An 18,218-nucleotide genomic window follows, 5' to 3' on the forward strand; every position below is an offset into this window, starting at 1 on the left:
CTGGGCAACCCCTGCTTAATCAATCCAGTGCCTCATAGAAATAAAAATCCTGGATACAACCACTTTAAAAAGGACAATATTGCAGCGCTGGGGTCCTGGATTCAAATCCCACCAAGGACAACATCTGCAAGGGTTTTGTATGTTCTCCCCGTGATTGCGTGGGTTTCCTCCCACACTCTAAAGACATAATGATAGGGAATCTAGATTGTGAGCCCCAATGGGGAAAGTACTGATAATGTCTGTAAAGCGCTGTGGAATATGATGTCGCTATATAAGCATAATAAATAAAATGTAGTTCACTTTAAAAAGTACACAAAAAAGGTTTGGGGACAGCGGAGCCCTTAAGGGATCAGTCGCCCCTGTAATCTTCTGAAGATGTTGAAGATAAAATGAAAAATAATAAAAGCTGTAGATGTGGTCTGAAGATCAGAACACACGTGTCTCCTACTGACACTAAGCGTGCACTGGTTCGGCTGTGTGCTCGGTGTATACTGCAGAGGAGCAGCTAATCTCTTTGTATCTCCTTAGTGTCAGCAGCATATACACACAGTCCTTTATCCCCCAATGATACGAAGGAGAAAGTTTCTATAGACACCTTATTTTTCTTGTACTTTAAAGCTTTTATTTCTGGTCTAAAAATAATTTTTGCAATTGGGTTTCATTAAAAAAAAATGGCATTCTATATTATCAGAGTGGCACTGTCAATTGGTGGCATCAGAAAGTTTAGTGAGAATCCAGGGAGTTTGTTGCTCTTATCTGTGTTCTCCTGAGCGCCTCTTGGTGATTTATGTCCACATCAATGTATACCTCTAAAATTCAGGGAATAAACTGTGATTACCTTACCTTTCTGCACTTTATCACAGAGCAGGTACACCTCATCTCCTCCTTTCACAGACCCAGATATCTTGTCCATCCTGGAAATGCGCAGATTGGAGGCACCAGGAGATTCTGTCAAGAGTAAAATTGAAGTAAGTAACTTGTACTCAATGAATACAATCTGGCATTATATTAGAATATTGGATTGTACCGAACCACTATACGCTTCTCTTCAGTATGTAAATAATGTCATGCATAAGTATATTGCTATAAAAATGACAAATACTTACAGAAAATTAGAGGCACTTTCATAAGTGACACAAACAGAGCCACTTGTAGTAAACCTGTCTGAACAGTCAGCTGCAGTTATCTAAGCAGCCACTAGAGGTCAGACATGTAAAACAAGAAACGTCTGGAGTATTTACAATAGTGAGGCTTTGCGCACTATGGCGGCCTTGGAAGCAGCGAGTCCTTTATGGAACATTACAAATTATTTATGGTCATCTGCAGTCCTGCCCTGATAATTTAATTTACTGCTTTTATCTCCACCTAAAGAAATATTTTAACTGAACTATAAACATGATTCATCGATAACCTTACACAATAAGGAAGTAGAAGCATTTCCTGAGTACTTCATATGACCTTTATTATCTTAAATCAGGGGAATCCCAGATAGATACATACCTTATCGGTGGGGGCTAAGAAACCATGAAATGCATTCACAAAGGGTACAGCTTTCATGAAAAGGGTGTTTTACACACGTGGTCAAAATTGTTGGTACCACTCGTTTAATGACAGAAATCCTACGATGGTCACAGAAATAACTTGAATCTGACAAAAGTAATAATAAATAAATCTATGAAAATGAACAAATGAAAGTCAGACATTGCTTTTCAACCATGCTTCCACAGAATTGTTAAAGAAATGAAACTCATGAAATAGGCCTGGACAGAAATGATGGTACCCCTGAAAATAATGTGACAAAAGGGACATGTTAAATCACGGTGTGTCCACTAACTAGCATCACAGGTGTCTACAATCTTGGAATCAGTAAGTGGGACTGTATATAGGGCTACAGATACTCACTGTGCTGTTTGGTGACATGGTGTGTATCACACCCAACATGGACCAGAGGAAGCGAAGCAAAGAGTTGTCTCAGGAGATTAGAAAGAAAATTATAGACAAACATGTTAAAAGGTAAAAGTTATAAGACCATCTCCAAGCAGCTTGATGTTCCTGTGACTACAATTGCACATATTATTCAGAAATTTAAGCTCCATGGGACTGTAGCCATCCTCCCTGGACGTGGCCGCAGGAGGAAAATTGATGACAAATCAAGGAGACGAATAATACAAAATGGTAACAAAAGAGCCCAGAAAAAATTCTAAATAGATTAAAGGTGAACTTCAAGCTCAAGGAACATCAATGTTAGATCGCACCATCCGTCATTGTATGATCCAAAGTGGACTTCATGGGAGACGACCAAGGAGGACACCATTGTTGAAAAAAAAAAAAAAAAAATCAAAAAAGCCAGACTGGAACTTGCCAAACTTCATGTTGACAAGCCACAAAGCTTTTGGGAGAATGTCCTATGGACAGATGAGACAAGAATGGAACTTTTTGGCAAGGCATATCAGCTCTATGTTCACAGACAGAAAAATGAAGCATATCAAGAAAAGAACACTGTCCCTACTGTGAAACATGGAGGAGGCTCTGTTATATTCTAGGGCTGCTTTGCTACATCTGGCACAGGGTGTCTAGAATCTGTGCAAGGTACAATGAAATCTCAAGACTATCAAGGGATTCTAGAGAGAAATGTTCTGCCCAGTGTCAGAAAGCTTGGTCTCAGTCGCAGGTCATGGGTCTTACAACAGGATAGTGACCCAAAACACACAGCTAAAAACACCCAAGAATGGCCAAGAGGAAAACATTGGACTATTCATAAGTGGCCTTCTATGAGCTCTGACCTAAATCCTACTGAGCATCTTTGGAAAGAGCTGAAACATGCCGCTGGAAAAGGCAACTTTCAACCAAGAGACAACTGGAGCAGTTTGCTCTTGAGGAGTGGGCCACAATACCTGTTGAGAGGTGCAGAAGTCTCATTAACCGTTACAGGAATCGTTTGATTGCAGTGATTGCCTCAAAAGATTGTACAACAAAATATTAAGCTAAGGGTACCATCATTTCTGTCCAGGCCTATTTCATGAGTTTTATTTTTTTTTTTAATTCTGTGGAAGCATTGTTGAAAAGCAATGTCTGACTTTCATTTGTTCATTTTCATAGATTTTTAATTTATTAATATTTTTTGTCACATTCAAGTTATTTCTGTGACCATTGTGGGTTTTTCTGTCATTAAATGAGGGGTACCAACAATTTTGACCACGTGTGTAAATGTAGTTTTCCCAAGCAATTTTGCTATAACCAATTGTTTCACTGCAGATCCCTGCAGAGGCTCCCCGATGATTGCAGGGTTCATCCAGGCCCCACAAATGTAAGGTCGGGAATAATCGGAAGCATTTGTAAGACTCCTCTATGTAATAAAGTATTGCTTTCAACCTGCAGCCGTTTATTTTACTCCCAAGAAAAAAGATCAAAGAACGTGTAAATCGTCCCTACAGTTTATAGATTTCCTATTTGTAGGAAACAGTCAAGAATCTAAGATTGAACAAAGGCCCCTTAAATTCTCCCTGTATAGAACGGAAGACGTATTATACACATGACAATAGCAGACAGAACAAAAACCCCAGTGAGTCCTCAGGTGGGGGAGGGTAGAGGGGAATTCCTTCCTGACAAGGAATATAGCCATCAGCCTAGTTTCCTGGATCTAGGTCATCAGAGCCTCACTTATTGATCGGTGACTACCCCACTACAGCATCCAAGCGATGGCCCTTCATTGAATTTAACCCCTTCATGACCTTGGGATTTTCCGTTTTTCCGTGTTTGTTTTTCACTCCCCTCCTTCCCAGAGCCATAACTTTTTTATTTTTCCGTCAATTTGGCCATGTGAGGGCTTATTTTTTGCGGGACAAGTTGTACTTTTGAACGATACCATTGGTTTTACCATGCCGTGTAACAGAAAACGGGAAAAAAATTCCAAGTGTGATGAAATTGCAAAAAAAGTGCAATCTCACACTTGTTTTTTGTTTGGCTTTTTTGCTAGGTTCACCAAATGCTAAAACTGACCTGCCATTATGATTCTCCAGGTCACTACGAGTTCATAGGCACCTAACACGACTAGGTTATTTTTTACCTAAGTGGTGAAAAAAAATTCCAAACTTTGCTAAAAAAAAAAAAAAAAAAAATTGCACCATTTTCCGATACTCGTAGCATCTCCATTTTTCATGATCTGGGGTCGGGTGAGGGCTTATTTTTTGCGTGCCGAGCTGACGTTTTTAATGATAGCATTTCGGTGCAGATACGTTCTTTTGATCGCCCATTACTGTATTTTAATGCAATGTCGCAGCGACCAAAAAAACGTAATTCTGGCGTTTCTAATTTTTTTCTCGCAACGCCATTTAGCGATCAGGTTAATGCTTTTTTTTATTGATAGATCGGGCGATTCTGAATGCGGTGATACCAAATATATGTAGGTTTGATTTGTTTTATTGATTTATTTTGATTGGGGCGAAAGGGGGGTGATTTAAACTTTTATATTTTTTTATTTTTTTCACATTTTTTTTAAACTTTTTTTTTTTTACTTTTGCCATGCTTCAATAGCCTCCATGGGAGGCTAGAAGCAGGCACATCGTGATCGGCTCTGCTACATAGCAGCGATCTGATGTTCGCTGCTATGTAGCAGAAAATCAGGTGTGCTGTGAGCGCCGACCACAAGGTGGCATTCACAGCTGCCGGGGATCAGTAACCATAGAGGTCTCATGGACCTCTATGGTTACTATTCTGAAGCATCGCCGACCTCCGATCCTGTGACGGGGGTCGGCGATGCCATCATTTCCGGCCGCCCGCATTTGACAGCAGCATTTAACTAGATCGCGATTCTGCCCGCGCCTATTACGGGCACATGTCAGCTGTTCAAAACAGCTGACATGTCCCGGCTTTGATGCGGGCTCACCGCCGGAGCCCGCATCAAAGCAGGGCTTCTGACCTCGGACGTACTATCCCGTCCAAGGTCAGAAAGGGGTTAAAGAAGTTGTCCACTACTATAACTTTTTTTTTTTTTTTCATAAATCTTGCTATTATGTGCCACTGAAAACATCCACGGTGTTTATTTTAGCAATATTACCTTTTATCATGCTGTAGCAGCACATCCTCAGTGCTGGCTCCAGCTCTCATGGGGTTAATCGACAACTTCCTTTCTCCTGACTTATTGTGCTCTAATACTACAAGTTCCATGATGCATTGCACTGGCCACTAAGCACGAACCTACCACACCCACTCCAAAACACACCCCAACCCCTCCCTCCTCTAGCTTCAAAAAGATTTGTGATGTCATTTCTGTCCAACCTCCTCTTTTACATTTGTCCAACCCACTCTCCACTACATAGATTGAGAATAGATAGATAAATACATACAGAGATATATCTATTTCCATAGATATGTCCAGATCCATGTTTCTAAACCCCTTAACCCCTGGAGCTTTTTTCGTTTATCGCTCCCCTTTTTTCCAGAGCCATAATGTTTCGGCCATGTGAGGGCTTATTTTTTGCGGGACAAGTTCTACTTTTGAACGACACCATTGATTTTAGCATGTCGTGTAACAGAAAATGAGAAAAAAATTCAAAGTGCGATGAAATTACAAAAAAAGTGCAATCCCACACTTGTTTTTTGCTTGGCTTTTTTGCTAGGTTCACTAAATGCTAAGGCTGTGTGCACACGTTGCGGATTTGATTGTAGATCTGCAGCGTTTTTTGCCGCACGGAATTGCATCAAATACGCAGCGTAGTGCACAACCAATGTAAGTCTATGGGAGCCGCAGACTTGTTGTGCACATGCTGCGGAAAAAGCCGCACCGAAACGCAGCTTTTTTTTTCTGCAGCATGTCACTTCTTTTGTGTGGAACTGCAGCGTTTCTGCACCCTTAGGCCTCGTTCACACTTTGCGGTGTGCTCTGCGGGTTCTCCCGCAGCGGAATTGATAAATCTGCAGGGCAAAACCGCTGCGGTTATCCCTGCAGATTTATCGCGGTTTGTTCCGCGGTTTCCGCTGCGGGATTACTCCTATACTATTGATGCTGCATATGCAGCATCAATAGTAATGTTAAAAATAATAAAAATTGGTTATACTCACCCTCCGATGTCCGGATCTCCTCGGCGCTGCACGCGGCGATCCAGTTCCACAGATGCTGTGCCGAGAAGGACCTTCGTGACGTCACGGTCATGTGACCGCGGCGTCATCACGGTCATGTGACCGCGACGTCACCGCAGGTCCTGCTCGCACAGCAGCTAAGACCGGACGGCCGCGTGCAGCGCTGAGAGGTGAGTATAGCATCATTTTTTATTTTAATTCTTTTTTTTTTTTTTACACTATTTAGGCTTCCCAGGGCCTGGGGGAGAGTCTCCTCTCCTCCACCCCGGGTACCACCCGCACATTATCCGCTTACTTCCCGCATCGTGGGCACAGCCCCATGCGGGAAGTAAGCGGATCAATGCATTTCTATGGGTGCAGAATCGCTGCGATTCTGCACAAAGAAGTGACATGCTGCGGGTTGTAAACCGCTGCGTTTCTGCGCGGTTTTTCCCGCAGCATGTGCACTGCGGTTTGCATAGGGTTTACATGTTAATGTAAACGCAATGGAAACTGCTGCGGACCCGCAGCATCAAAATCGCCGCGGATCCGCGGTAAAAACCGCAAAGTGTGAACATGGCCTTAGACTTGCATTGAGTCGGGCACATCCGCAGCAAAACCTCAGATGTAAAAAAGATCTGCAGTTTTGTTGCGGATGTGGGTCCGAGAAACGCTGCAGTTCGAGAGGAGGGAAGTGTGTGGGCGGAATATGGGCGGTGACTGTGCGCGTGTGTGCGGGCGGGGTCTGCGGGCTGATCGGATGTGTGCGGGTGTGTGCAGGGCTGTGCGGGTGTGTGCAGGGCTGTGCGGGTGTGAGCCTGGCTGTTCGGGTGTGTGCAGGGCTGTGCGGGTGTGGGCCTGGCTGTTCGGGTGCTTGCATGGCTGCTCGGGTGTGCGTCTTTGGGGGTGTGTGTGCAGACATCATCTGATGGGACTACAAGTACGCAGCATCCAATCTGCAGCTAATCCGGATGTAATCTGGACAGTGGACACGGACCCTACACTATCCATACATCTATCAATAGATATATCTATCCAGATATATCTATAGATAGATATATGAATAGATAGATGTATGCTATATCTATAGATCTATCTATATGTAGATCTGTCTATCCATTTCATCTATCTATCTATCTATCTGTGTGTGTAATGGAGTGTGGGTTGGACAAATGTAAAAGAGGAGGTTGGACAATAATGATATCGCAAATTTTTTTTTTTTTTTTTCAATGATACATCTTTATTTAGCTTTCAAAAATGCATACAAAAACGCACAAAAACGGATTAAAAACTGCATCAAAACCGCGCAAAAAACGCATCAAAACTGCACCAAAAAACTGCATCAAAACCGTGCAAAAAACGCACCAAAAACGAATTTAAAAAAATGCATCGAAACCGCTCAAAAACTGCATCAAAAACGAATCAAAACTGCACCAAAAGTTGCATCAAAACCGTGCAAAAAACGCACCATAAACTGCATAACAAACTGAATCAAATTTGCGCAAAAAAAAACATCAAAACCGCACAAAAACTGCATCAAAACCGCACCAAAAAAGCATCAAAAACGCAGCTGCGTTTTCTGCCAGGAGATGCAGATTTTGTGCAGAAAATTCTGCACCCAAATCTGCAACGTGTGCACACAGCCTAAAACTGACCTGCCATTATGATTCTCCAGGTCATTATGAGTTCATAGACACCAAACAAGTCTAGGTGCTTTTTTTATCTAAGTGGTGAAAAAAATTCCAAACTTTGCTTCAAAAAAATAAATAAAAAAATAATTGCGCCATTTTCCGATACCCGTAGTCTATATTTTCTGAGATATCGGGCTGGGTGAGGGCTATTTGTTTGAGTGCCGAGCTGATGTTTTTAAAGGGAACCTGTCACCCCGTTTTTTCAGTATGAGATAAAAATACCGTTAAATAGGGCCTGAGCTGTGCTTTACAATAGTATATTTTTTGACCCCTGATTCCCCACCTATGCTGCCGAAATACCTTACAAAAGTCGCCATTTTCGCCTGTCAATCACGCTGGTCTGGTCAAAAGGGCGTGGTGAAATGGCCGTTTCTCCCCCACCTCTTGCTTATCTTCCCGGCGTTGGCGTAGTGTTTTGTGCATGCGCAACAGCCGAATGCACTGCGCAACGGCAAAAAAAGTGCGCGATCTGTGTTATTCAGAGGGTTATCGGTGGGGGCGGCCAACTTCCTGAGGCCGCACGTGCGCAGTTGGAGTGCTCTGCTTCCCGGGGCCTCGGGAAAATGGCCGCGGGATGCCGCGCGTACGCAGATGGAGATCGCGGCGGCCATTTTCCTGAAGCCAAGTTCGCCGAGTTCTTGGCCCCCCGGCTACAAATACCAGCCCACAGCTGCCCCAGAAATGGTGCATCTGTAAGATGCGCCAATTCCGGCACTTAGCCCCTCTCTTCCCACTTCCCTGTAGCAGTGGGATATGGGTTAATAAGGGGTTAATGTTACCTTGCTATTGTAAGTTGACATTAAGCCCGGTTAAGGTGACATTAAGCCTGGTTAATAATGGAGAGGCGTCACTAAGACGCCTCTCCATTATTAATCCTAGAGTAGTGAAAGGGTTAAAAAAAAATTAAAGACAGCCAGAAAAAAAGTATTTTAATATTCTTAATTTAAACCATACTTACCATACTCGATCGCCTGCAAAAAAAAATTAAAATAATAAACCAACAGTACCTATCCGCCGTAGTCCAATTAATAACGAGTGTCCCACGACGATCTCCCCTATAGAACAGGGACATCGGGTGACGTCACTGCTCTATAGGACCTCCCAGTGATGAACTGACAGGAGACAATGGCTCCTGCTGTGTATCACTGAAGAGGTTACCTTAGTTCAGGGTCTCACTTTATGGCAATGCTGCATGGGAATTTTCTCACACAGCAGTGCCACAAGTGAGACTAGAGACTATTTCTCACAGGGGCGGAGGAATACAGTGCGGAAGCATACCTTCAGTCATTGTATTCCTGGAGCCCCTGAAGAGCAGTCGCATCAGCTGATGCTGCTGCTCTCTACGGGAAATCGTCGTGGGACACTAGTTTTAATTGGATTTCTGAATATTATTATTTATTTATATAGCACCATTAATGCCATGGTGCTGTACATGAGAAAAGATCAGGGAGTATATTGTTTCTTTATTATTTTAATATTTTTTACAGGTGACACTGGCTTTGGGGATCAAGGTGATGGTGAGTATGTAATCTATGTTATATGTACTGTATGTCTATATGTATGTTGTATGTATGTACTGTATGTGGCATGCTGCATGTCGCAAGGTGCATGTCATATGTCGCATGTTGTATGTCGTATGTTGTATGTCGCATGGTGCATGTCGCATGTTACATGGTGCATGTTGCAGGTCGCATAGTGCATGTCGCATGTTGTATGTCACATGTTGCATGTACTGAATAATAATAATAATCTTTATTTTTATATAGCGTCGCTGTCCCCGTTGGGGCTCACAATCTAAATTCCCTATCAGTATGTCTTTGGAATGTGGGAGGAAACCGGAGAACCCGGAGGAAACCCACGCAAACACGAAGAGAACATACAAACTCTTTGCAGATGATGTCCTTAGTGGGGTTTGAACCCAGGACTCCAGCGCTGCAAGGCTGCTGTGCTATCCACTGCGCCCCGTACAGTATGTGTGTAATGTATGTTGTATGTATGTACTGTATATGTGTGTGTTTTTCTTTTTTTTTTTTTTTACATTCAACACATTAGCCGGATGATGGGACTACTACTGTCCCATCATTGGCTAATGTGTCACTCACTGTCACTGTAGCAGGCATCGCCCGATGGGACTTGTAGTCCCATTGGACGATGCCTGCACACAGAGACACACACACTAATGACCTGTCATGTCGGACACTGTTCACACTAGGGCGTCCGACAGACAGCGGTAATTCCACTTACGTCCACTACACGCTCAGTGGCGTTGGCTAGACTTTATCCAGCTTGCTCTGGGTTAATCTAGCTGGTAATTTGGTTGGAGGCTGGGTCACGCCCACGGCCGGGTTCACGGTCGAAAAATTGCCTCATCCTATCCGGGTGGTCACCATCAATGCCACCCCTCTCCCACAGAGGGAGATTACTGAGTTTGTGGCTGAGGTTAAACTCTGAGCAGGTTACATGTAGGGTGCTCAGTAATCTTCCTGCACAAATGGTTCTGGGTTTTCCATGGTTGTCTATGCACAACCCGGTGATTGAATGGAAAAATCAGGACATAATTCAGTGGAGCGGATTTTGCCAGGAGAATTGCCTGGCCACATGTGTGTCCGCTGTGACTCCAAGCATTCCTGAGTCACTGCTGGATTTTGCGCATGTGTTCTCAGAGAAGGGTTGCTCAGAATTGCCACCACATTGCCCCTATGACTGTACTATTAGGTTTCAACCAGGGGCCAACTAGCCGAAAGCTAGGGTGTCCAACATCTCTGCTCCTGAGAGGCAATTTTTTATAAGATTACATTGCTGAGAGTCTGAGCAAAGGGCACATCAGGCCTTCGTCCTCGCCGGTGGCATCGGGGTTCTTCTTCATAAGAAAGATGGCGGACTACGCCCGTGTCTGGATTTCAGGGAGTTAAACCAGATTACGGTTCGTGATCCATACCCTATGCCACTGATACCTGATTTGTTCAACCAGGTGGCTAGTGCCAAGTGGTATTCCAAGCTTGACCTCAGGGGGGCGTACAACCTCATAAGGGTACTGTCACACAGTACAATTTTGATCGCTACGACGGCACGATCCGTGACGTCGCAGCGTCGTATGATTATCGCTCCAGCGTCGTAGACTGCGGTCACACGTTAAAATCACGGCGCTGGAGCGATGCCGAAGTCCCCGGGTAACCAGGGTAAACATCGGGTTACTAAGCGCAGGGCCGCGCTTAGTAACCCGATGTTTACCCTGGTTACCAGCGTAAACGTAAAAAAAACAAACAGTACATACTTACATTCCGGTGTCTGTCCCCCGGCGTTCTGCTTCTCTCCACTGTGTAAGCACCATAGCCGGAAAGCAGAGCGGTCACGTCACCACTGTGCTCGCTTTCCGGCCGGCAGGCGCTCACAGTGCAGAGAAGCTGAGACGCCGGAGGACAGACACCGGAATGTAAGTATGTACTGTTTGTTTTTTTTACGTTTACGCTGGTAACCAGGGTAAACATCGGGTTACTAAGCGCGGCCCTGCGCTTAGTTACCCGATGTTTACCCTGGTTACAAGCGAACACATCGCTGGATCGGTGTCACACACAACGATCCAGCGATGTCAGCGGGTGATCAAGCGACGAAAGAAAGTTCCAAACGATCTGCTACGACGTACGATTCTCAGCAGGGTCCCTGATCGCTGCTGCGTGTCAGACACTGCGATATTGTAACGATATCGCTAGAACGTCACAAATCGTACCGTCGTAGCGATCAAAATGGCACTGTGTGACAGTACCCTAAGAGTCCATCAAGGTGATGAGTGGAAGACGGCTTTTAATACTCCCGAGGGTCATTTTGAAAATTTGGTGATGCTATTTGGGTTGACAAACGCGCCTGCAGTTTTTCAACATTTCATAAATGATGTATTCTCGCATGTTCTGGGGAAATTTGTTATTGTGTACCTAGATGACATTCTCATTTATTCATGCGACCGTGATACTCATTTAGAGCATGTGAGGCAGGTGTTACAGCTACTCAGGGAAAACAAGCTGTATGCTAAACTTGAGAAATGTGTATTTTCGGTTCAGGAGTTGCCTTTCTTGGGTTATATTGTGTCTGCTTCAGGGTTTAAAATGGACGCCGCTAAGGTGCAAGCGGTGCTGCATTGGGAACGGCCTGATAACCTAAAATCGCTCCAGCGGTTCCTTGGGTTTTCCAACTATTATAGAAAGTTTATCAAGGATTTTTCTACCATTGCGAAACCGTTTACTGACATGACGAAAAAGGGTACCAATTTCTCTGTCCGGCCTCAGGCTGCTGTGCGCGCATTTGAATTTCTTTGAACAGTTTTGCTTCGGCCCCCATTCTGGTGCAACCGGACGTATCCAAACCATTTACCGTGGAAGTTGATGGGTCTGAGGTTGGAGTGGGGGCGGTGCTGTCACAAAGCTCATCCTTGGGCGAGTTGCGTCCTTGCGCCGCCTTTTCCAAGAAGCTGTCGTCTGCTGAACGTAAGTACGATATCGGCAACAGGGAGTTGTTGGCTATCAAGTTGGCTTTTGAGGAATGGCGACACTTTTTGGAGGGGTCGGTCCATCAGGTTACAGTTATCACCGACCATAAAAATCTGCTGTATTTGGAGTCAGCCAAGCGTCTGTCCCCCAGGCAGGCTCGCTGGGCATTGCTTTTCACACGGTTCAACTTTTTTGTTACGTACCGACCTGGGTCTAAGAACACTAAAGCGGATGCTTTGTCCAGGTGTTTTCCGGGGGGAGAACCTCGGGAAGATCCGGTACCCATCATCCAAAAGGGTGTAGTGGTCTCGGCTCTCATGACCGAAGTTGAGGCTGAGATTGCCGAGGCTCAGGAGGAGGAACCACCAGAGCTTCCCGTTAATAAATCGTTTGTACCGCTCCATCTTCGACTAAAGGTGTTGGGTGAGCATCATGATGCTGTCCTGGCTGGCCATCCAGGGGTTAGGGGTACCTTGGAGTTGGTATCGCGTCGGTTTTGGTGGCCCAAAATCCGACAGGACGTGGTCTCGTACACATCAGCATGTACCACGTGTGCTAGGGCTAAGACGTCCGGCTCTCATCCTGCTGGCACACTACATCCTCTCGGGGTACCCAGTAGGCCATGGACGGAGATTTCCATGGATTTTATCACAGATTTGCCCTCCTCTGGTGGGAACACGGTCATTCTGGTGGTTGTTGATCGGTTCTCAAAGATGTAGCACTTTGTGTCTTTGCCTTCGTTGCCTAACGCTAAGACTCTGGCTCAGGTATTTGTGCAGGAGGTGGTCAGACTTCACGGGGTCCCGTCTGACATAGTGTCTGATAGGGGTACTCAGTTTGTGGCAAAATTTTGGAAAGCTTTTTGCTCACAGCTGGGGATCAAGTTGTCGCATTCTTCTGCGTTTCATCCTCAGTCAAATGGTCAGACCGAGCGTATGAACCAGAATTTGGAGCAGTACTTACGCTGTTTTGTTTCTGACAATCAGGAGGAGTGGTCGACGTTCCTTCCTTTGGCTGAGTTTGCTATAAATAATCACCGTCAGGAATCGTCTGGGGAGTCCCCGTTCTTTTGTGTTTACAGGCTCCATCCTCAGTTTTGTACTCTGCCTCAAGGGGGTTCTACTGGCGTCCCGGAGGAGGACCAGTTAGGAGCACAACTGGCATCCATGTGGAGGAGAGTGAAACAGCGCTTGCTTAGCGTAGGTGCAAGGTACAAACAAGTGGCTGACAGTAAACGTGTGACAGGTCCGGACCTGAGTGTGGGTGACTGGATGTGGTTGTCCACAAAAAAACATAAAACTCAAGATTCCATCCTTGAAATTGGGTCCAAGGTTTATTGGTCCATTTAGGGTTGCCGCCATCATTAACCCGGTAGCCTACCGTTTGGCGCTCCCTACGGTATATAAAATTCACAACGTGTTTCACAGATCTTTATTAAAAAAGGTGGTGGGTTCTGTGGACACGGCGCCTATGCCACCTCCAGTCTTGGTGGATGGCAATTTGGAGTTTGAAGTCTCCAAGGTGGTCGATTCTCGAGTAGTGCGCCGCACATTACAGTACCTGGTACACTGGCGTGGTTATGGGCTGGAAGAGAGGTCCTGGGTACCAGCCTCGGACATACATGCGGACCGGCTGGTCAGTATGTTTCACCGCCGCCATCCGGACAAGCCGGGTCCTATAAGTCGTGAGGGCCCTGGGGTCCCTCGTAGAAGGCGGGGTACTGTCATGTCGGACGCTGTTCACACTAGGGCGTCCGACAGACAGCGGTAATTCCACTTACGTCCACTACACGCTCAGTGGCGTTGGCTAGACTTTATTCAGCTTGCTCAAGGTTAATCTAGCTGGTAATTTGGTTGGAGGCTGGGTCACGCCCACGGCCTTTAAATAGTTGTGCTGGACTTAGGGGCGTCGCCGATTATAGCTTGTGTCTTGTGCCTGGTGATCTCGGTCTGGAGTGGTGGTCTAGGAAAAGGAATATCGTATCTGGTGGTGTATTATCCTTTTGTCATATTTCTCCTTCCTAGATTTGTATTTGTTTTGCCCTGTGCACATTATAGTGTATTCCTGTGTGACTGTGGCGTGGTGCGTTTTTCAGTTTTCCCTGTCTGTGCTTTCTGTGGGGATTGGTGTGTTGTCTCTTCACTGGGTGGCGGTTTCAGCTTAGGGCTGAAACAGGAGACCGGGTCAGGCCTGGCGACCCAGACATGCACACCTTTAGTGTAACTTCTGGGAGAGGGACAGACAGGGTTTCCCTAGCCTAAGGGAAATCGCAGGGGCCCGGGTAACCAGCCTTAGTCTACCCAGTACTCCCGTGACATGACCCCCCCCCGCCGGCACATCCCGCGCCACCAGCAGATCCCAGTGTCGCCAGAGGACCCCAGCGCCGCCTGCAGACACACACCCCACCCCCTGCAGATCCCTGCACAGCCCCGCAAGCAGCCCCCAGCACCGCCCAGAGCCTAGTCTCTCTTGATGAGTGACTGCTGTCTGTGGAGGCTGGGTCACTCCTACTGATGACGACACATCAATTTCCAGAGTCTGGAAATTGATGTGACGTCGGCGGAAATTAGCAGCGGCTGCAGCCTGGGGGGGTCACGTGACCCGGACCCGGACTCAGCCGCTGGCATAGCGCCCCTCGCAGGCTAAAACGCCAACATAAAGTATTTACAAAATTCATTAGGGGCCCTGGGGGGATACATTGGGGGGTTAATTGAAAGTAGTGGACAACCCCTTTAAGTACTCAGTGTCATGACAAAAAGTCTTTCCACTAGCCCCATAACCATCTGCGATTGGTCAGATACAGTTTTGGTTATTTCTATGGTTACTGAAGTACAATTATCAGCATTTCATAGGTTTTTAAACTTCTATTGACAAATACATCACGTTTAATGTAAGGTCTCAATATTTACAGAGTTGACCCTTATTTTTCCAAGACCTCTGTAATTCGCCCTGGCAGCTGGACAACAGCCTATGGGCCAAATCCTGATGACAACCCTTGTCTAACCACTGCTTCGAGTTTATCACAATTTGGCTATGTGCACATACAGATTTTGAGGATCTTTTGAAGCAGAAAATGAAAAACTCTCCAAAGTCTTTCAAATCTTAAAACTCCTCAAAAACTGAGACTTATTGCTAAGATTTTGGAGCAGAAACTGTATCCAAATAGCCCATGTTTATGTTTGCCCCTTTCTTAGTGTTGTTGACCACAACAGATTCACAAAAGGGTTGAGATCCTGGGAATTTCCAGGCCATTGATCAAAAATATCACTGTTTAGTTAACTGAGCCTTTTGCCTTGTGACATGGTCTCCATCATGCTGGAATAAAAGCAATGTTCATCACCATCATCATTGCTTTTGTTAGAGGTTTAGATCCCATGCTTTCTTCAAGGCAGTGTTCTTCGGCAAAACTGAGTGAGCCCCCACCATTGGATGAAAAGTGACCGTACACATGAAAGGGCTCGGGATGATTTACTGTTGACATGACAAGACTTATGATAGCGATCACCTTTGCTTCTCCAGACAATCATTCTTCCTGATGTCCCAAACAGTCTGTAGGGGGCTTCATCAGAGTAAATAACTTTACCCTCGTCCTCTGCAGACCTATACCTTTACTTGCTACAAAGCTGCTTTATTTGATGAAGCTCCCTTCAGAGTGCTTGGTTCATCTGGAAGAATGATTGCCCAGAAAAGAAAAAGGTGAGCGTTACTATCAGTCCTCTGCAATGCAACAGTAAGGGTACCGTCACACAGTGCCATTTTCATCGCTACGACGGCACGATTCGTGACGTTGCAGCGTCGTATGATTATCGCTCCAGCGTCGTATACTGCGGTCACACGTTGCAATACACGGCGCTGGAGCGATAATTTCATGACGTATTTGCGATGTAGAAGCCGTTGGTTACTGTGCGCACATCGTATACAACCTGTGTCACACGATGCAATCATGCCGCCACAGCGGGACACTAGACGACGAAAGAAAGTTTCAAACGATCTGCTACGACGTACGATTCTCAGCGGGGATCCGGATCGCAGTAGCGTGTCAAACACTACGATATCGTAACGATATCGCTAGAACGTCACGAATCGTGCCGTCGTAGCGATGAAAATGGCACTGTGTGACGGTACCCTAAAGCACCCTGACCACCCATGTGTGGGGGGCTTTACATCCATGGAGTGGGCTCGCTCACAATTTTGCCTAAGACCACTGCTATTAATAATTAATGGGATCTAAACATCCTCCCCAGAGCAACTGTTCCCAACGATCCAGGACCAATTTGGTTTTTCCAACATGGAGACCATGTCACCAGGCAAAAGTGGTAACTAAACATTGACATTTTGTGTCTTTGGCCAGGAAACTGCGCATCTCGATGGTCAAATCCTCAAAAAGCAGATAGCCTGAGAAAAGCTTGCGCCGAAACGCGGGTTGGGGCTGGTGCCATCCAGAGTCCTACATGGACATGCGCCACTGCCACCTTTACTGATGCATCCACTTTAATCAATGTGGAGTTTTCCCTCAATCTAGATTTGTTGCAGGGTACATGATAGGCTCTTGTTATCAAACACCATCTCTCAAACAGCATGCATGTAGTTACCTCTTTATTTGGCTTTTTCACATGCTTACCACTAGTTACCACATATTATTTGTATGTATACATGAATACATAACATCATTGATTGGTAATCTATCCTTCTGGGTTGTTGTCCTACATCATGTGTTTCTTCCATTTTTAAAACATTATTCTATTTATTAAGTAATACAAATCACTTATAGTCTATATTGGGCAAGGTACTATTTTTTGCAGGCTTTCTAGGATATCGAGAGGGTATTTTTATATGAGGAGCATTGCAAGGCCTAAAAGTCTCCTCACCTTGACGTGTCCCTCTCCGCAAGGAGAAACTATGTTTAGATGATAAACTTGTGACTGGATTTTTCTCCAGTTTCCAATCACTGTTGTTGGTAGGGTTACATCCCTTTTATGAAAGGGATGGTGACAGGCTCTCTACTAGGCAATGAACGTGAAAATTACATCAAAACATTAAAAAAAAAAAATAAATCTGATCAGATTCATGAATCTACAGACCACAGGCAGAATGAATCAGGCACTGTGTGCAACCAGCTGGTCTTTTGAACTTTTTTTTTTTTTTTTTGGCATTTGCCCACAAGAAAAGGTCAGGAAACTGCCGGTAAAAAAAAACGCTCAGGAAACAAAACAAACAAAAAAACAAACAGCAAAAGTCTCCTTTAAGAAACTCTCCTTTTGTCTGCAATTTTGCAAACCTGAATCATCCTCTGCTTAAAATCAGTCTTTTTTTGTGATTTTTTTCGGAGGTTAAAGTGTGTGAACATGTCCGGAGACATGGGAGAGATGGAAAGGGGTGAGGGTTACTGGATGATCAAAAGGCAGATAGAAAGGAGGAACAACACTGCATTATGGAAGGTCACACAGGGTTTGTGTGCAGTATATGGCCATCATTTCCTATTCTGCTCTAGTGCAAAGACAGAAGACTGAAGTAGAAGTGAACACAGAATCTTTACATTTAGCAGCAAAAAAGTTTCCAATACTTCACACCCACTAGTTCAGCCTGCAGGTATTAGATGGGACAGAATCAGGTACCAGGCGGCTGGGTGTACTCTTAAATCCACCCTCATTTGGGGTTTACGCACAAACTAAACCTCATGTGGAGGAATAGAGCTTTTATGCACAATGTACATTATTTAGTTCAGCCTAAATACATGAAAAGAGCCAACAAGCACATCATGGCAGAAGGTATGCTACACATCAAAGAGAAACGGAAACCAGCAGTCGACTTGCACAAGATCCTTTAATCTCTGCTGTTACTGTCAGCACTGACATCTCTACAACACTGACTAATTTCTGAACATTGGTGTTCTTTATGTAAAGCTAAAAGGTAACATTGGGGCCTGCCAGCTCATGGCAGCAGTGTAATTCCCAGCCTGCTATGGAAAGTACACGGCTTCCTGTACACG

General features: G+C 45.1%; 1 protein-coding gene across 1 annotated transcript in view; it reads right to left on the bottom strand.

Annotated features, from left to right (window-relative positions):
- Window positions 1-18,218, bottom strand: part of NFKB2 (nuclear factor kappa B subunit 2) — a 56,621-nt gene that overhangs the window by 24,442 nt on the left and 13,961 nt on the right. Inside the window, exon 8 of the mRNA XM_077259195.1 lies at window positions 844-948. Within this exon, the coding sequence (XP_077115310.1) occupies window positions 844-948 (105 nt within the window). The remainder of the gene's footprint in view (window positions 1-843; window positions 949-18,218) is intronic.

The sequence above is a fragment of the Ranitomeya variabilis genome, chromosome 4 (genome assembly GCF_051348905.1).
Source record: "Ranitomeya variabilis isolate aRanVar5 chromosome 4, aRanVar5.hap1, whole genome shotgun sequence".
Lineage (NCBI taxonomy): Eukaryota > Metazoa > Chordata > Amphibia > Anura > Dendrobatidae > Ranitomeya > Ranitomeya variabilis.